General features: G+C 47.8%; 1 protein-coding gene across 2 annotated transcripts; it reads left to right on the top strand.

Annotated features, from left to right (window-relative positions):
• The first annotated feature begins 3,922 nt into the window (after window positions 1-3,922).
• On the top strand, window positions 3,923-19,169 carry WNT5A (Wnt family member 5A). 2 transcript variants are annotated; one of them, XM_061455878.1, is made up of 5 exons: window positions 3,923-4,879; window positions 8,113-8,246; window positions 9,434-9,699; window positions 14,472-14,764; window positions 16,294-19,169. In XM_061455878.1, exons 1-5 carry the CDS (start codon window positions 4,874-4,876, stop codon window positions 16,750-16,752), a joined length of 1,158 nt encoding a protein of 385 aa, XP_061311862.1. In that variant the 5' UTR covers window positions 3,923-4,873; the 3' UTR covers window positions 16,753-19,169. The 2 variants fall into 2 exon arrangements, with proteins under 2 accessions (XP_061311862.1, XP_061311863.1); XM_061455879.1 differs by lacking the exon at window positions 3,923-4,879 and adding an exon at window positions 7,464-7,731.
• Window positions 19,170-19,959: the final 790 nt, after the last annotated feature.

Genomic DNA, 19,959 nt, shown 5'->3' with positions numbered 1-19,959 from the left:
GGCATCCTGGTGCAACAGTTTTTAGAGCTACTTCTCATTTTTGTGAAGAATTTCCTATCTATTTTACTACATGACCCATCACATACACATGTTGTACCTGGGCTGTCATACCCGCAATGGCAGCAAGGTCTAGCAGATCTCAGTAGGAGGGAATGAAAATAACTCACCTGTGTTTTGCACGTTAAAAATGAGTCCACAACTGTCTGTCTCCCATTGATAATGTAGAAAAATACTGTGTGCTTTGAGTGGGCTATTTGTTGTGCAGTTCATTACTAGCAATAACAAATCTGTATAGTTATCATCAATTCAAATATAAAACGGCGTATTTTTTTCCTACAGACTTCACAGTTTGTAGATTGGTGTATTTACTAGAATCTGTGACACTCCATTACGCTGTAAGCTTTCCCCTCTTGCCTTCTGCTTCTTATTTGCATCTAAAATTTGTCTTCACCTGGTAAAGATGGATGCTAATCTATACTCTATTTCTTCCTCTCTAGTGGTTATTGCTGCTCCCAAATATCCTGGCTTCTTTCATCATCATGATTTGGGGATTTGAGGACGGGGAAAGGGACAGAGCAGGGGGGGGAACATGATGGATATCCATACCCTTTTTCTTGGTCTTGTACTCTCCTAACTTGTCAAAATTTCTTCAGCAGTTAGGCAAGCTAAAAATATAAAATGTTTATTCAGAAGGAGAGAGCTTCCCATGCTATTTCTTGCCTCTAGTGGCTAAGGATATAGGAAAATAAAAATCATTGCAAGATTTGGCATAAAATTGTCATCTTTGGCATTTCTTTTGTAGTTTAGCCATCTTTCAGATAACATGGTGGTCTGTAGAAGAAAGCAAGAGCATGTTTTAGGAAAGAAAACAGCCTTAGGAGAGTGCATGTATTTCAAGGCAAATACATCTAAGTACCTCAGAGCTTAAAATAAAAAGTCATCCCTGTAGCAGATGTGCTGGTGGGCAGAATGCAGGTTGCATGTTCAAAGTAACATGACATATCTCCCCTGTCAAATGGTCATTATGGCAATGTATATGGCCCTCACCTAAAAAAAGGATACATGCAGATACACTATGCATAGTAACACCAAAGCAGCTGCAGATGGGCTTTGGCTTCACAAAATTTCAGTGCAGTATGTGTAATAATTTCTGTATCATATATTCAAATGCCATGATGGACTAAAAAGACATATAGGAAAATACCTTCTTTCCTCAAAAGTTCTGCTTCCCAAACAGATTCTTCATGATGAAAAACTGCCTATCAGCCTCTGACTGCATATATAAAATTGGCCAAGGTGCAATGACAGAACTCGCACAGCACATGTTAAAATGAACACGTGTGCAATATGTAGATGTGACAACCCCTTTGTTAAAATGCAGTACTCTGCAGAAAAATGGCAGGAACTCATCTAAAAGACCAAAAATTATTTCTGTCTTGCAGAGAATTGAAGAGCCATAGCAGACCTTCATCTCTAAAACCCTGCATTGCTGCTGTACAGTTCTGCAGTCTGGACATTCAACAGTATCTTTGCACTTCCTATTATATCACTCTGAGCACTTATTTTTTGCCTCCAAAGCCCACTTCGACGTTGGCAGTACAGCATACCAGATCAACTGTCCGGTTAATTTAAGAGCTCCATCTCCAGCAAACCTGGAAAACAAAAGCTTGGGCACCACGAATGCTGTAACATTGTCACTACTCCCTCCTGCCCCCTCCAGCTTCACCCAGCTGTTTTAAATAGCGAGGCGAAATTAAAATTCTTAAAGCCTTGCAGGATGTTTGGATTTCTGCCCTTTATTTCCACTTCCATGAGCCACAGCTTGAAAATTTGCCCGTGATTTATAAATTCCCTGTTCAGTTTTCTTTCTAAAAGCAACGACTAGGAATCCCGGCTAGGAGAATGGGTCTGAGTTGGCTTTGCCTCTTGCCAAGCTCTGCTCGCAGCCCTGCCTGCTCGCCTGCCTGTATTGATCATCCCGAGTTGGGCGTTTTCCTGTGCTCGATGTCATTATGCAATTACATGATGATAAACATCATTCGGGAATACCAATGCGAGAGGTAAACAGCTCGGGGCTCTTTATTAGTTTATTTCAGGCGATCTTTCCTGGTTTACTGCGCAGCTCCTCCCCTTTTTACAGTTTTCTGCTATTCTTTACTAATTCTAGTGATTTGAGAAATGACCTTTAACCCACGCAGTTTGCAGACTCCTAAAGGGGATAATTGAAATGCCACAGTAAACCAAAGGCAATAAAATATTATTTACTAGGCATAAAACTAAGGTTGGTCTTCCTAAAAGGAACGAACAACCCCTTTATTCCTCTCCCCCCTCCCCGGACTTGGTGCTACACCTAATTTATAAATTCCTCACCAGCCGTCCCGGGGAGTGACCCGCAGCCCAGGCTGGGAGGATGCTTAATGGAAAAGCTCCTCGGATATTAGGGAGTAAATAAACGTGCGGGGAGCCATGCTGCGGCCCCGGGCCCCGTACGGGAGGGCAGGTGTCGGCGGGGGTACTGGGCAGGGTCCCGGGGGACTCCAGCCGCCTCTGCCGCCGCGTTAGGCAGTGGAGCGCCCCGCTCCGTATCCGCGGCCTCAGCTGCCCGCTCCTCGGCTCCCCGAACCGGTGCCCGCTCCAGCGCAGCTTCCCCCCCGATGCGGCGGAGGGCCTGGCGGGGAGCGGGGCGCCAGGCAGAGCAGGGAGGGTGGCTCGGCGGTCGGGGTGGGGACATGCGGCGATCGCTGATGCCGGGAGATCTGCGCTTACCTGGCGGGCACCGTCCCGTCGGGGCGCTACCAGCGGCAGCGGGCTCAGGCCGGCTGAGATGTGCCTTTCCCCCCGTTGGGCTTCTGAAGAGATTTTATTCGCACTGGAATGATTTGGAAGGAGTGAATGCATTTATTGATAGCGGAGCTGCACTCGCAGCCTGTCTGGATCTCCCAGGGCGGCTTTGATAACGTGCCCCCTCCCCTGCATCCCCCCTGGACCTGCAGTCGCAGGCGGGCACAAAGGAAAAAATGCAGTTATGGCCTGGCTGGGGGAACGCTCCCATTTTCTGCACTTGGGTGCATGCGAGATGTGAGAGACGCAATAAAACCCCTTTGGCTGGGGGCTGCAGAGCGGGGAAAACACTCTGAAGTACAAAGGGTCCGCGAAGCCGTCCTCGCCTGCAGCTCTCACTGGGTCTTATATGATGTAACCCAAAGTTTTGTCAACAACTTGCTAAATTTACAGCGGAAAAAAAGGAAAAAAAAAAAAGGATGCTGGAGAACGAGGGACACGGCCGGCTGAGCCGCTCGTCCCCCGCCGCTTGGCGAGCGGCGCACACAGCCGCCTGCCGCGTCCCTGAGCTGGCGACGGACGGGACTTGTCAAACGAGCCACCCGCCTGGAATATCGGAGCGGCCCCCTCCGCCCGGCCATGTGCGCCGCACATGTATGCGAGGGGGGAGCCCCCGGGGGGGCAGATTTCCGTGTGTGTGTCCCCGCCCCAGGACACAGCCGGGGTGCTGGGGGCGCGGGGCGGGCGCGCAGCCCCGCACGCATCCCGCCGCTCGGGGCGGGCACCGCGCTGCGGGACGAGCTTGTGTTCTAGGGGTATCAGACCGGGCTTGGAAACCCAGACGGGCTCAGCTTTGCGGGTCCCCGCGGGCGCGCTCCCGGGTCCCAAAGAACGCGCAGCGGCTGCGGAGCCCGTCCGCCCCCCCCACCCGCCACGGGGCTACACCGGGGTCCCGCTCGCTGCCGTACAGCTTTAAAATGCAGCCCAGCCTGCAATAGGTCGGCTTCGGGCGCATGCGCTGCGGAGAAAGTTTTTCAGCTGCCGTTGGCTCTGCAACTTTTTTTTTTTTCCCCTTTTTCTTCTTTTTTTTTTCCTCGGTAACAGTTTTAAGCAGCGGTGGAGAGGAGCGGGGGAGAGGCAGGGGCAGAGCTCCGAGGAGGACGGGTCCGCTGCGGCGCGACGCCGTCTACTCCGGCTTGCTGTCCCGCGCGTAACTTGCTCTTCGGCGCTGGGCGCCTTCGCCAGCGATGGATTGGGGGAGCTGCAGCTCCTGAAGCCCCGGACTTCTCCCCTCCCCCTGCTCGCCTTGCAGGATCAGTCGCCCCCTAAGACAGACACACGCGTGCACAAGGCCCCCCCTCCCCCTTCCCCGGTCGTGCAGAAACTTCTTTTTCTGTTGGGCTTTTTCTTCTGTGTGTAAAATGGAGGGAGCCAGTCCCAGGATGGCTCTGCAGCCGCGGACGCCCGGCTCCGCGCCGCCCAGCCTGTAGGCAAGTGAAGGGGGACGGGCAGGGGGAGAGCCCTGCGCCCGCTCGGCTCCTCTCGTCCCCCGCGCCCAACCGCGGAGAGGCCGCGCCGGCGGTCCGAGCGCTGCCGGGAGCCGAGTGGGAGCGCGGGGAGCCCCGCGGCGGCACCACCTGGGCTGGTGGGACGGATCATCGCCCGCGGCGCTTTCGCTGCCGCTTGTGAAGATTTTTATTTGCTTCCGCACAATCACGCCCACGGGCGCTGTGTGCGTGTCTTGGGTTGGCTTTTTTTTTTTTTTCCCTGGGTTTTTTTTTTTCGCCTCCTTCTTCTGGTGGTGGAAAGCCCTAATTACTGTGATTGCTGATGGACCTTGGAAAGAAGGCTACACTGGTGCCCCGCTCCGCAGTCGGACACGCTCAGCCTGAGCCGGACAGAGCGACCGCTCGCCCGTCGCCCCCCGGCAGCCCCGCGGGCCTCCGCGCTCCCCCGGCAGCCGCCGCCGCCGCCCGCTGCCCGGGAGGATACCGCTCGGCTCCTGCGATCCAGGATTTTATTTTCGCCTCGCCCTTTCCCCTCCTGCTCTACTTGGATTACTTGGCTGCTCTCGCTCGGTGATCCCGCGGCAATGGAGGTGAGTCCGCGCTGGGCACGGGTGCTCAGCGCTGCGGGGCGCTATCGCCGTGGGCGCTCAGGGTGGGCTGCCCCTCCGCGGGGCGCGGCCCTGCGCGGTCGCTGGTCCCGGGCCGCCCTCTCCTCTCCGGGCTGCCGCTGGGTGCTCCCACCTCTCCGCTCTCACCCGCTACGGAGAGCGCTGCTCCCCGCTTGAAAAAAAAACTTTTATTTCCTTTTTCCCTGCGCTTTGCGACCCCCCCTCACCCCCCCCAACCCCCGAAGAGAGGCCGCCCGCCGCAGGGACACTTGCTGGGCTCGCTCTGCCCGCCGCGTCCCGGTGCATCTTTCTGGCAGCGGCTCCTCACGGGAGTTTAAAGACAACTTCCCAAACTTTCCCGAGGAGGATTGCTATGGAGGAGTTCGGCGTCGGCGCTAATGGTGGCCTGTACCTTTAAGGAGAGCTGGCTGGGGGCCAGCGGAGGACCTGGAGTCAGATCCCCCCCCCCCATCCCCGTCCTTTTTAATTTTATTCTAAGTTTCTGGAGATTATCACTCTGCATCTGCAGAGGGTCCCGCCTGGGTCAGCGAGGAGGAGCGCGGACCTTGGGGTCCCCCTTGGCGCTGCGAAGACTCCATGTTGGAAAGGCTGTTGGCTTTTCGTTGTTTGTTTGTTTGTTTTTAATTGGCAATTGTATACTAAATCGGTTGCGCTCGGCGGGTCACTGAGAGTTCAGCTGGGCCGAGGAGCGAGGCTCTTCCCCCGCCCGGGCTGGCGTGGAGAGGGAAGGACGGAGGTGCGCCCTGGCCCCCCCCCCGGGACTCCCCTGCTGTCTCTCCGGTGGGAGAGAGCCGGGCTGGGGGACCCAGCGGGTGCCTTTCTCTGCAAACGTGAAACCTGGGCTCCGCCCGTCCCAGATGGATGTAAAGCCGCAGCGGGAAGCCGGGGCCGGCAGGGGAGTTCACCGCGGAGCCGCGCAGCCGCCCGCGGAGGCCGCCGCGGTTTACAGCCCCCCGGAGCCGGAGCTCTGGATGCCGCCTTCCCGCAGGTAGTGCTTCTAGAAAACCAGATGCCTTCGCAGGCTTTCCAGACACCCTGTGTAAAACAGGATCACAGGCGATCCCGCAGCTGCAGGATCTGTAAAAGCGTCCCTTTTCATCTCAGCAAAGAGCGCGGGCTCCGCATGGGGTGCATTAAATACCAAAAACCAATCTCCGCGGCCCTACAAAGTTGAAAACGGTGCCTTACACTCCTGATAGCCAGTGCTGCCGGCGAGACGGTTTGGTTGTGGGTTTTTTTTCTTTTATAGTTTTGTTTTGGTTTTGATGGCAGACTGTCAGCTGCTGCGTGGAGAAGGGAAGGGCTGGAGGGGCTGGGCCCCCATCCGCAGGTGCCTCCTCCCGCCGCGCCACGCAGCGCTGTGGCAGGAGGACGAGGAGGGCGATAACAGCGGTGATGAAGGGCGGGAGGTGCCGTCGGAGGGGCAGCAGCCGCCCCGTCTCCGCCGCCTCCCGGCGCTGCGGCGGCCAAGGCTGCCCCCTGTTGGGAGCGGTGCGGCACAGCTCCCCGGGGGCTTCATCGGGCCGGATGCAGCGCGGGCGACTGCCAGTCCCGGGGGGACAGCCGGGCCCTTTGAACGGGGCAGGGGGCTTTGCCCCCGCCGTCCGGGTCTTGCAGCGGGGCCACCGCTGCCCTCCTCGCCGTGCCCCGGCAACCGGCTTATTCCGCGCCCGGCGAGCCCCGGTCATCCACCCCACCGGGGCAGCTTGGCGGCTGCACGTCTGTTGGTGTCCCGCTTGAGCACCATTGTGTCCCTCCTCAGGGCTCGGGCAGTTCCGCGACATTTCTTTATTAATGTTGTTATTATTTTTAAGAATTAACAGATTAAAGAAAAGCCCCAGAACTTTGGCTTTTGTGTGCCCCAGCGAGCTCCTCGCACTCCTTCCTTTGCCTCGTCCCTAGCTAAATATGCCCTCTGCTTTCGCACCTATCCCGGGATTGCTCCCGTCGATAGCGGACGGGATCGTTCTGCTGTGGGAGACCGGCTCTACTCACGCCCCCCAGCACCGAGGACTTGGGGACCCCCCGGGCAGGAGGTGTTGGACCCGCAGGAAGTGGCCAGGGGCGAGCGGAGGCTTAGCCCCGGCACGGTGGCAGGAGCCCTAGTCTGAGTGACCGCGGCTTCTCTGCGTGTATCCCGGCAGGTTCCTTGTCAGCCCTGCTCGCCGTCGCGGCGCTGCGATCGGCCTCTCCTCCCGACCCTTCGCAAACAGAAATAAATTAGAATTAAGAGCACCTTCAATTCATCAGTGAGGACTTTTTGAGAATGAATAGGGAGCCCCCAAGTGTCGAAACGTCTTTTTTTTTTTTTCTTTTTTTTTTTTCTTTCCCTCCTTCGAGGGGAGGGGAAATAAAAAACAGTGAATGGCACTGGTTAGCGCGTTAGAGTCCCGTGTGAGGACGCAGGCGGTGATCGCGGGACCTGTCGGGGGAAGCGTTTGACTTCCAAGGAGGCAGACTGGTTCTTGCAGGGGTCGGGTCTGAACGCGGAGCCGGCCCTGTAGCTCCTGATACCTCCCCGGGCCGGTACCGGGCCCTGGGGGCTGTCGCCGCGGCGCCAGAGCGGAGCTCGGGGCTGCCTCGGTGATCGCGGAGAGCGGGCGGCTGCAGCGAGATGCTTTAGGGGGCAGAGGGGGAGGGCGACGACCGTGCGAGAGCCGGCTGGCCCCCCCGGAGTCCCCTGCGGTACCGACCCCTCTTGGCACCGGCATCTCCCGCGTCCGCTCGAGCTCGCGTTACCAATCCGAAGGCACCTTAGCTGGCCGGGAGCGTTTCGTGTCGACGGCGCTGGCTCCGGAGCGGGGAGCGATGGGGTAATGCCCGTCCCGTGGCCCGCGGGTCGCCTATAACCCCGGGTAGGAGGGATGGCCGGGCGGGGAGCGGGGTCTCCCGTGTCCGGAGCAGCGGCCCCGTCCCGTCCGGCAGTTGGCGGGGAGCAGCGGGGCCTCGGGACAGACGGGCGCGGATCGGTGCTGTGGCCGCCCCGGGAAGGCGGTGTCGGGGTTGGGGGTGGGTTCTGCCCGGTGGAGCGGGAGCCGCGACGTGCGCCTGGCCCCAGAGCATCGGCGGGGAGAGAGGCAGGCGAGTCAGAGTCACGTTAAAAGGGGCACGGGTACTTCCGTTGTTTAAACTTGAATGCTCGAAAATAGCCTGAGAAGCAATAAACAATCTGATCCTTTCTCTCCCCCTTCTAGAAATCCACTGCAGTATTAATCCAAGGAGGTGCTTTGGGGACAGTTGGCAGTACAATGGCTTCTCAGTACCTCGTAGTGGCTCTGGCCATTTTCTCTTCTTTTACCCAGGTTGTAATAGAAGCCAGCTCTTGGTGGTAAGCATCTTGTGTCGACTTGATTTTAAGAGGGGGTGTGAAGATTTGGTTGATTAAATATCTATTTACTTCTTATGTATGTACTTCATTTCAGAGGGAGTACCACATGAACGAGACAGCAGGGGAGTAATGTTCTAGTTGTAATACGTTGTGTAGTAAAACGAACGGGTCTCTCTCATAGTGTAAATGTTCAACATCTTGTGTTGTAAAATTCAGTTTTTAGAAAGTTGTACAGTAGATTCTCTGTGGATTTGATCATCCTTAAATGACTAGAATTGCCTCTCTTAAGAGTCATCTTGACTCCCTTAGATTAGAAATTTTGCTTATATAAGCAAGAATGCTGATTTACAAGTATAGAATCATAGAATAGTTTGGGTAGTAAAAACTTTTGTTAAAGTTTCGGTTTGAGCTTTCCTGTAACATCAATGTTTATAAGTGTATTTTGTTACAAAGAAACATTTAAATTTGTGCTTTGGCAAATTAGCTGTCTGTATGGTGTACGATGTTGGGAGTTCTTTAAATGGGTGTTTCTCTGCTGCTTCAAATGATCCTTTTTGGGTTAATGTTCCCTTTTTAATTGAAATATATGATGTGAAGAGCACTTTAAGAACAAAGAAAACAAAGTTGATTTTTGTTTACAGTGAATATACTTGACGTTGTGTTTTTGTGTGTGGTTCAGAGGAAGCTAGGAGTAGTCTGTAGCAAGTTTCAAACTTCTGGCTTGTTAAAGGTTTCCCTGATTCTTTATAATAGGACAAATTGAAAAATCCAAACTTAAATCTAAAATGCATGTTAAAAGAAGTTGGGGTCTGGGGGGCTTTTTTGGTTTTGTTTTATTTATTTTACCGACCTTGCAGTTGTTGGGAACTTCTGTTATTTTTACTACGTCCTTTTAAGTTGGTGAAGGACTGTCTAGATGCAAGTCTTCTGAGTCTGCATCTTACTTCAGTCTCTGATGTACTGTGATAACCACATGGCTGGGAACTAATAACTTCTGAACTGTCTTTTAAACAAAAGTTTCATATATAAGTATGCTTTTTACTTTGTTTTGGTTTTTCTCACTTGTTAGCAAAACCAGGAGTTGTATACTCATGTATAAGATATAGTTCTGTTTGGGATATATAGACTTTTTTTTTTCCTTCATTTTTGAATCTTCTCTTTATTAATCCGAATCTTTCTTTATGCAGGTCTTTAGGGATGAACCCTATGAACCCCATGAACCCTGTTCAGATGTCAGAGGTATATATAATAGGAGCCCAGCCACTGTGTAGCCAGCTAGCAGGGCTTTCCCAAGGACAGAAGAAACTCTGCCAATTGTATCAGGACCATATGCAGTTCATTGGAGAGGGTGCAAAGACGGGCATTAAGGAGTGCCAGTATCAGTTCAGACATAGAAGATGGAATTGCAGCACTGTGGACAACAACTCTGTTTTTGGCAGAGTCATGCAGATAGGTAGGAAGCAACATCTTTATGATTAAACTCTTGTCTAAGGATATGTATGGTACATGCTACATTGCACTTAGATCTCTTGCCAGGTTCTTACTGAGTACTGTATACAATCAAGTGTTTTTAAAAGTTGGCAAAGGAGTTGAATTATTTGTAGCTGGAGGTGATTTCCCACCACTGTCCAGCCGTGTGTCTTGGAAGACAAAGTAGGAATATATATTTGCGTATGGGAATAAAGGAGAAAGGAAAACGCATCTCTGAACTCTCCTTTTAGAAAACCTGAGACAAAATGAAGGCAACCTGAGAGAATGAAAAGCAGCAGTGTCTTGTAAAATTAAAGATGTCCACGTCTAGTTGCAAAGTTAGCGGCTCCATGATAAATTGCTCTTGGTCTGGAGGTTAACTGAAAATTGCTGTGCTCTCTGTTAGTGTTTATAAGCAATTTTTCTTGTTTTTTTTTTGATAGAAGATTTGGTAGCTTTTTTTCCTTTTTGAGAAAGGTAGGTTTATGTTAAGATAATGTTAGCAGGGTAGTTTTTATGAAAACAGTTCTAGCAGGACAAAACGTGTGATTGTAACTTGCCTTTAATGTAATCACATTGCTGGTAAGAGAGACAGATTCCTGTTTAACATCTTACCACAATTTGATGGGCACCCAACTCCTTCCCTATCAGATATTCTTTGAAATGTGCTTTCCCAGTGCTCATGTGTTGCCTGCCTTTCCTGTCACATCTTATTTTAAAGTCCTTGGCAAAATTTTAACCAGTGCTGTTGAACTGGGTCCATGGTGAAACCTTCCCCTGACTTTCCCAGTCAGATTCCTGATTGTGTTTAAGCAACTAGGAAACGCCTATGTTTATGGTTGAAAGTTACGATTTTTTATGTAGTAATCAATACACTGAGAAACTCAGCAGTGCTTTTTAGTTGGAAAGGTAAAGCTTTTATATCCATGTTTTTCTGTCCTGCTTTAACAAAATAAAGTTTTAAAATCAGACTCAAGTCAGGTTTATCTGTAAATGGGCTAACTCTGGTTAAGGTTTAAGGAATGCATCAATTCACATTTGGGCTCAGTTTTTGTTAAAAGAAGTTTTTATTTGTAGATAGACAAATGGAAAAAAATCTATTGCGTCAAAGTACCTAATTGGAACAGCTGATTTTGGATAAACAACCTTCCCTAAGATTTTTACAAGCACAGTATTAACCCCCCTCATAGAGTTTGTTTTTTCACCCTACCAGAGCAGAAGTCTAAAAGCACATGAGACATGAAAGAAAGCTTTTTCTGTATGCCTTTCTGTTCTCATAATCTAACAAATGTCAGAAAACCAATCTTTTTAACATTTAGGCCTTCATCCTTTAGTCCTTATTTATTATCCAAGCAACTGAAAATTAGCTCAAGGGGACTGTTGGTATGGAGAAAGGTACAGGATTGGGCTCGCAATTTGTGGTGTCTGTCTCTGGAATAGGAGTTTCTGCCCTTCCCAAGCATGACAGACCTATTTAAAGGTGGTTTCTTTCAAGTTAAATAACTTTGCTGCACCCTTCTGCTGAATAAGACTGTATTAGCCGATGTCTACACAGCAATTCATCATGTAATTAAGGCACTTATTCTAATTGCAGATGGAAGCAAGGTTAATGGCCATATTCAACAGTTAAAGAGCCTAAAGAGTGTATTCACTAAGAACAAGAAAGGTGTTGTGGGTAACAGCTGTATTATTTCATGCTGACCTTTGGTAATGACCAGTTGCTCTTCCTCTGAGTCGAAGGAAAAATGGGTACTTCTAGAGCCTGATTCAGTTTTACTTCAGCCTGCATACCCTGGCTTGTCAGGGACTGCCAGAGACTCCTTACTCTTGCTGACGTGAGAAGGCAGTAGTCAGGTTCTGAATGCACGTTGCTTAGGAGTATTTTGTCATCTGAGTTAAGGAGGCGTCACTGGCTGAGCACAGGAGCGCCTAGGCCAGGCACTGACTGACAGCACAGTAATTACCCCAGTGTATAAATGGACAGTCTTTCTTCCAGGATTTATCCTGCAAGTTAGCTAAAGCTGTACAAATAAACGTAGCATTGGGTTTGGAAACTTGCTCTGTGGCTTATTGAACTGCAAAATTTTAGGGCTTTTGTTCTCTACTGCTTTCCTTCACTGCTGGTGCCCAGGGCAGGCCATGGTCCTTGCTGCCTTCCCTGCCTTGTGCCATCCCCTGGCTTTGGGGCCAGCCCAGGGCTGGCTGCGCTTAGGCTTTGCAAATACCTAAGTGCTAACATACAATAAAATAACGATCCTCCCCCAGCAGCTCAGTATAGTTGGGGTCCAGTTTATTCATGCCTGCTGCCTCATATTGAATGCTTTTAAAATACAAGACAAAGAGCATTTTGTATCTTATGTTCAGGTATATATATATAAAAAATTGTTCTGTTCTTGCAGACTTACACATATCAAGTGTAAAGGGCAGGTCCTTGCTCTGTGGGTGGCTTCTCACAGTGTGTGTATATTGAACAGTTCCATTTCAATGTTTTATATATATGGGAGAGAGGGGACTCGAGTGTGTTTGGAATGTATGTTTCCTTGCCATGGCTACAATAGAGAGAAATGTTGGACTGTGGGAAAAGACAGATACGTTTGACAGTGAAGGAAAGCACAGTTGTGCCTAAAGATTTAAAACAAAAATCAGAGTAACTCATCGCGTGGAACCATCACTCTTAATGTGTTTCTGGGGTCGATGACTTGAGGCCATGTTGGCTTGCAAGCTGTGGGGGCTTGAAATCTACTTCAGCAGCTGATGCTATTTTATAGTTTGCCTAAATGTTCAAGGAGGAAACCTGGGGGGGCAACTACCTGTTCTGTACTCCAGCCTTTCCTTCTTCTTCCCACTTAGAGTAGGTTCTTTAAAGTATGCTCAAGGATAATAATGAAAACTAGTAAAAAAAAAAGTCAGTTTTATGAGTTCAAATCCTGCAATAAACGGTGTAGTTAGCCATGTGAAAGCATGAGCTAACTAAACATGAAAAAGAATAAAACAGAGCGGAAGAGGCGAGTCCTGTGGTCCGAAGCAGACCACGTTTCTTTCCTCTCAATCTAGTGGAAATTTTGCTGAAGGATTTAATCCAAAAATGTGTGTTACAGAGCAAATGGGAGCATTAAAATCTGTATGAGGTTCCCCTGTTACAGTTTCAGTGAATGCAAGGCATAAGTCACTGTATGAAGCCAAATCTTTTTTAGCTGAAAAGGCTATTCATGTAACCCTTTATACCCATAATTCATGTAAGTACTTCCATGAGCAGGTGTCTGTGAGGATTGTAAGTAAAGGACCAAAGTGCTTCTCATCTTCCTTAAATCTGATGGAAAGATCAACATAAGACTTCTGATTTTGCCCATTGAAAACCAGCATCTATTACTAGAATTAATCCAGTAGATGACAGCTGTTACATTAACAAAGCTGCTCTGAGCGTGGTGTCATCTTGATGTTGAGTGTGGACCAGACTGACAATTATTTGTGTTCCAGAAGTGCTCAAAAGTTCCTGTTCAGATTTGACCTGTTATGGTAGGTCATGTACAAAGAGTTTCTGCCTCAAAATGTTGCTGCTTAAATAGATGTGACATGTCCAAAATGGAACCTCTTAAGGCCCAAATTTTATACGGGTCCATGCTGTTCCCTAAGAAAAATCTTGTAAAATCAAGATTAAAAACTAGCTTGATCTATTGATTGGACTAAAGATAGGAATAAAGCTTAACTTGTATAATTTAAAAAAAAAGAAATATTTAGTCTGTTCTCCATCATTCTGGGAATCTTGGAAAAGACCCAGTGGAATGCTGTCTCTTAAGATGAAAAACAAACTTCAGGTGAGCTCTCTGGTGCAAGTTTTGTGTTTTGTTTTTTGCTTCTGTGAAAGCTTTTCTAGTTGTAGTCAGAACTTGTAGCACCCTTGGAAAAGCAATAGGGGAAGTTGGGCCCTGAATGAAGGTGGGATTAGGTTTTGTCAAGAGGATGGTACGTGGCCATGTCTTATGCTGTGGGTATTGTAACGTTTTCTTCTGAAAGTTTGAAACTCAAGGTTTTCAATTTCCATTTAAGGGCACCAGATGCAGGGGAAAACCTTCAAGGCTGCCTCGTGCCAAGGTTTTTTCCTTCCCTGTAATTTGTAAAGATGATTGCCCATGGACTCACTTGCCATATTCACATGTGCTGGAATGGTGGATACTAACCAGCACAGGTTGTTGTTAGTTTTAAATAGCCTCCTACAGAAGTGCCTGGCTTATGTGTAGGGTGGAAAGTTACGTGTTCTTCTGCTATGCATTTCCTTTGATACCAGGAGGCTTTGTAAAATGCTATAACTTTAAATAAATTGGAACAAGTGGGTGAAGTGCATAAATCATGTTTGAGAAGTAGTAATTTAAGAACCAGACTTTTAAAAGTTGTATTTAACATCTCTTTTTTTCTGAAAGACAGAGTCTGTTTCCCTTTCTGCCCCTCACACGCAGGCACCGTTGCTTCAGCCCAGCTGGCATTGTGCTCCAGACCCAATTCACCTCCTTCCTCCCTGCTCCGTCATCCGACCATGAATGAGAAGCGACTCCTGCTCTTCACAAACACCTTGTGTGCTGTGGTGGATTGGTTTCACTTGGTTTTTAGACCTTTTGAGGAACGCGGTTCAGGGTTACTCTACCTTTCAATAGGCAGATGAATTTTGGTGGCTCCTGTTCAGCCTTCACCCTCACGGCTCAGCAGCAGGCAGGGAGTGAGTGGTAGGCTCTCCCCTAACACCGCTGTCTTTCTGTGCAGGCAGCCGGGAGACGGCGTTCACCTACGCGGTGAGCGCAGCTGGGGTGGTCAACGCCATGAGCCGTGCCTGCCGGGAGGGTGAGCTCTCCTCCTGCGGCTGCAGCCGAGCAGCGCGGCCCAAGGACTTGCCCCGGGACTGGCTTTGGGGCGGCTGCGGGGATAACATCGAATATGGGTACCGCTTCGCCAAGGAGTTTGTTGATGCCCGGGAGCGCGAGAGGGTTTACCAGAGAGGCTCCTACGAGAGCGCCCGCATCATGATGAACCTGCACAACAACGAGGCCGGGAGAAGAGTAAGTGGCTGTGAAATAGCACCTCCCTCTGCCCCCATCCCTCCTTTCGGGGGAAGATGGCCACCAAGCCTTGTGTCCATTTCAATGCATTAAACCAAGAAAACAGCAAATACAGGGTGTAGGTGGGTGGGGAGTACATCAATTTGTGTTGTCTGACAGCCCAGTTTCCCTCCCCATGGGTGAGGATTGGGACCAGAGTGTGTTGTGTTTCCCTCTATATTGTTTCACTGAAAGTTCCCTCTTGCTGTGGATTCTCTGAACAGCTTTTCATTGGTTTGAATTTCCAAGCAGGGCAGTGTGCGTTGGAAGGAAGAGGGACACACTGGCCTTCCCAGGCTGGAATTGTGCCGCAGAATTGTTCTGAGTTTTTTTATCCCTGCTTTAAAAGGATGTGAAAAGCTCCTCCATACTATTAGAAAACACAGTCTTCTGTGGTTAAACATGTCTTTATGGTTTCTTTAATCTTGAAAATACCTTAAATGAATGGGTGTAAGCTTTCTCTTTTTTTAATAGTCTGAATATGAAGAGCCAAAATCATTATTTGCCTAGAGCTTGAAGTGCCAGAAATAGTCAGCTGGAGACTTTACACTTGTGTTCTAAGGTGAAGAAGGATGAAAGATAATTGAAAATTAATAGTATTTAAATGTGAGAGGAGGATGTCTGAAAGCAATGGACAGGCCAATTTACTATTAGCAAGAAGAAAAATGACACTTTCACAGTTGCTTATGGGGAGGCTTGAACAGTTTTTTCCTTCCTCAGCCTCACCTTTGCAGTGCCCTTTGGCAGCATTGATACTCTGTAACTGCTGGGTGGAAGCTGTCTACAGTATCATCTAATGTGTCAGACCCCAGGATTTTTGAGGCAGCGTCAACACTGGCTTTTATTTCTGTTTGTACAGGGCAAGTGACTGATACTTCCCTGCCAAAGCTTTGTAAAGAGGATATTGCTATGTAGCTCTGTCTCCCACCCATAGGTGTTTGGGGGTTTCTTCTTGGATGAAGTCTCTTTTGCAGAGCAGTATTTGGGATAGGAGGAGGATGCTGAGCCAAGGGTAGACAATCAGCTGCAGCTGAGCCAGAAGCAAGAGGAATCTTAACTCTTTCCCTAATTGCAGCCTTAAACTGGAGATCAATAGAGAGAATAACTCAGAAAATAAAGGGATGTTTTACATTTCTCAATGAAACAGTAAAATCCTTCGCTGGCTTGAGACTGAATTCCTCAAACTTGACTGCAGCCTGACGCTGCTCTCTGGGCTCTGTGTGCTGTGGCCGCTGTCTCTGTGATGGAGAGAGGATGGTGAGAGCACTCCCCTCCTCCTCCTAGCTAACAGGGTTCGGGGGGTGCACACATGTTGGCTCTCTCACCCTTCCCAGTAGTATATATTGCGGGAGGGAAGAGGATGCTAAGGTGGATATTGTGGAGAGGTGAGAGGGAATGTGACAGAGGGAAAGAAATGAGGGGAATAAATGCATTCACAGCCATGCTAATCTTTCATCATCATTTTTGCTCTCTCTCCCTGGCTTCTCCAGACTGTGTACAACCTGGCTGACGTGGCCTGCAAGTGCCACGGTGTCTCTGGTTCCTGTAGCCTGAAGACCTGTTGGCTGCAGCTTGCCGATTTCCGCAAGGTAGGCGATGCCCTGAAGGAGAAATACGATAGCGCTGCTGCCATGAAACTCAACAGCCGGGGCAAGCTGGTGCAAGTGAACAGCCGCTTCAACGCACCCACCATCCATGACCTGGTCTACATCGATCCCAGCCCTGACTACTGTGTGCGCAATGAGAGCACTGGGTCCCTGGGCACCCAGGGCCGCCTTTGCAATAAGACCTCAGAGGGCATGGATGGCTGTGAACTCATGTGCTGCGGCCGGGGGTATGACCAGTTCAAGACGGTGCAGCGAGAGCGCTGCCACTGCAAGTTCCACTGGTGCTGCTATGTGAAATGCAAGTTGTGCACAGAGATCGTGGACCAATTTGTGTGCAAATAGGGGACAGACGAGGTGGAAGGAACTGCAGCTACCTGCCAGCAAGGGGTGCAGGCCCCTCTCCCTTTCTACAGGACTATCTCCAATTTATTTATAGAGTCCAATGAGTTGTCGTCTTCTTTTAAAAAAAAAATAAAAAAAAAAAAAGAAAAAAGAGAAAAAAAAAAAGGCAGGGGGAAGGAAAAAAGAAAAAATATAAAGGTTGCAAAGAGAAGTGCCTGGAAACCCTCTCTGCGTCCATCCCAGAACTGTGTGTGGCTTATATTTTTGGCAATAATGGGGAAGAACGTGAGAATATTTATTTTACAAAGTAAAAAAAAAAAACAAAAACAAAACAAACTTTTCTTAAAAAACACTAGAGTAGTTTGAGGGGAAAATCCAACATATCCCCATTTAGTCCCGTGGGACGTAATACATGTGCAGTAGCAGAGCAACCATGTAATGTGCTTGGGATGTTAGAACAATACTTACGGATGTGAGGAATACACAGAGCTGTCCATGACTTCTAGTTTCAGACACTAGAAGTTATCAGAATAGGGCATATAAAGCTGTTAAGTACATTTAGGGCTCTGTAAATAAGGGGGTATATTCATCACAAAGTACGTTGTCAGTTGCATATCTGAATGTGCCCACTTGAATATGCAATGTCATCGAAGGGTAAAGAGCAAAGGATCATAGAGGCTTCAACTGCGCTATTCCTGAGTCACCATGTCTGGTTCCAGAACCTAACAAGACCAAAAAAAAAGAGGAAAAAAAATCTGCCTTGATGAATAATGAAGATATTCTTCCAGGCAGGATTTGGCCTTATTAGCTAATTGTGACGTTCAAGTGTCTCATCTTACAGAGCAGTGCTTCACTCCTGCTGAGGGTTTAGAGAGCCAAGATGCAGACTGCATGGGGCACTGTGGCCGGACGGAGGGGAGCTGCAATGCTTGCAAGCAGTTTTTGGTCTCCCAGCTTGGAAAGCCCATAGAAAACAGAATTCCCCAAATTTGAAAATGCCTTAAAAATGGTGTAATAGCTGGCTGTCTTTCAAAACACAGCTTGACAAATAACTCCTCTAATTTTATGTGAGAAAATAAATCATTAGATATCCACTCTTGGAATGATTGATTTTTATATATTTTTTTCGCAGATTTTGGGAACACTTTCACTCAAGGAGACAATAGTTTCATATTTAATAACATTAACTGACTATTATAGTTCAATGAAATGTTGCAGCAATACCAAATTTATCATCCTATGTCTTTAATACACATGCTTTAGATAATATATTGCAGATATACACTACAACTGTTCAGACTATACTTGAGCAGTTACATATATATGGGAGAACTGTGGTCTGCTGGTGTCTGATATTTCAAAGCTTTTTGTACATATATATTTTAATGATTTAAGAAATAATAAAATGTCTAAATTGCAGGGGCGGTTCATCCCCCATTCTGTTTTTCGGTTCTCTTAAGTTTACTAGATTGATTCTAACCTTTCGGTGTTTCTATTTTTAAGCTTCAAAGCTTTTATCATTCAAAAGTTTTAAGGATAGTCACAGAGAATTAAGCCTCTTCCCAGCTTCACGACTGTCTTGGGCAGTTGGTAGAGGCAGCACCCTGCACTTGAATTGATACTGGGCTGGAGATCACTTCGATTCCAGTCTCACATTTAAGGGCATTATTGATTGTTGCTGAAAGGAGACACCTTCCAACTTCAAAATGTGCTGCATGTGGCCCTTGCTTTTCAGTTTTTGAAATGGAAATTGTTGTTTGTCGAATAATATGCGTTCCCCCAATACTGTGTAGTTATACAGGATTTCATCATTGGTTCAGATGCCTCTTTCCAACTTGCTCCCATCCAACAAGTTAAAGAAAACAGTTTTTCAAATACCAAGTGAGGAAAATCTTTCACTTTAGCCTAGTTGTACTAAAGCCTTGACTTTTCACAAGCCTTTAAGCTGTATCATTAAGTTCATCTTGATCATTTATCAGCTTCTTAAATGGCGCTTTATTGCTCTTAATTTATTGTACAAGGACATATTTACCCCTCATCTTCAGATGTTTGCAAAGAATATCTTTAAGATAAATAAATAAAGCACTAATTCATTGAATATGTCACTTTGGTTTTTATTGTACAAAAACCATGATCATTTTTTCATTCATTTGGTGAATCACCTCATGTTCTTTTTTAGTGACTTTGGTCTGAGCAGAACTGAATCTCGTGATCCCAGCTATTAAAACACTATTTAATGTAAAATATTTTACTTGTCATTCAGATATGTAAATCTCCTATGTCCTTTTCTCTGTTCTGTACATTTAATGTACATATTTCTGTCTTGAGTGATTTGTATATTTCACTGGTTTAAAAAAAAAAAAGAAAGGATTATGCCATAATGGAAGATAGACTATAAAAATAAAACTTTGGTTGTATATTGGGAAGTGGTTTTAATTATCTTTCAGATAAGGGTTTGTTAAAGCGACGAACAGAGTTGGTTTCTTAAATGTACTACGTTGTAAAACAGGGAAGTGATTGTTCGCCAAGCATACAAGGACATCTTGAAGTTTCATTTCTGCATTAAGAAGGCATACAGATCTAACTACTTCTTACATACAAGGAGAAAAAAAATCCCCAGTCCCAAATCCCTGTGAGTTTGAACTGAAAAAGCATTTTAGAGATGAGTAAGTACTTAATTAGCCATGGATAGGGGCCTGGGTTAATGTTATTTGTGTGCATGTAGCTTCCAGAGCTGTTTGTAGTGATTCTGGGACAGTAGGGCCTGATCCTGTGAACAGCTTCCTCCCAGTGATGGCAGCAGGATCCTGGTGTGAGCAAAGGTTTCCAATGCAAAAGGATTCTGGGACCAGGTTGTGTGGGTTTAAGTTGTGCGTGCGGTTGCGGGGGAGATGATTCCCCCGCCCATCGGACTGGACTGCACGGGAGCTGCAAGAAAAAGGCCTCTGTTTTTTTTACTTAGGCTTCTTGTCCAGAAACTGAGCGTGTATGTAGGGAAGAAACCTTAAAAAGGCAAAGTACAATGAGGTAGTAGTAGTAAGGAAGTAATGCAGAAAATGAACATTAATGTCAAAACCCCCAGCCTTCTGTTTTCAGACTGCCTTTTTTTTGAACTGATTTCCTGAGTAAGTCTTAATTTTCTTCTATGGGGAGCTTGATGAATTAGTGGCCTTTCTTTACCTCTCTTCTGCTTCTTTTCTTCTTTTT

The sequence above is a fragment of the Pezoporus flaviventris genome, unplaced genomic scaffold, assembly GCF_033815535.1.
Source record: "Pezoporus flaviventris isolate CSIRO_AGI_PZ_B2104156 unplaced genomic scaffold, CSIRO_AGI_Pfla_v1 ptg000021l, whole genome shotgun sequence".
NCBI classification, from domain to species: Eukaryota; Metazoa; Chordata; class Aves; order Psittaciformes; family Psittacidae; genus Pezoporus; species Pezoporus flaviventris.
This window is presented reverse-complemented; position numbering and strand designations above follow the sequence as displayed.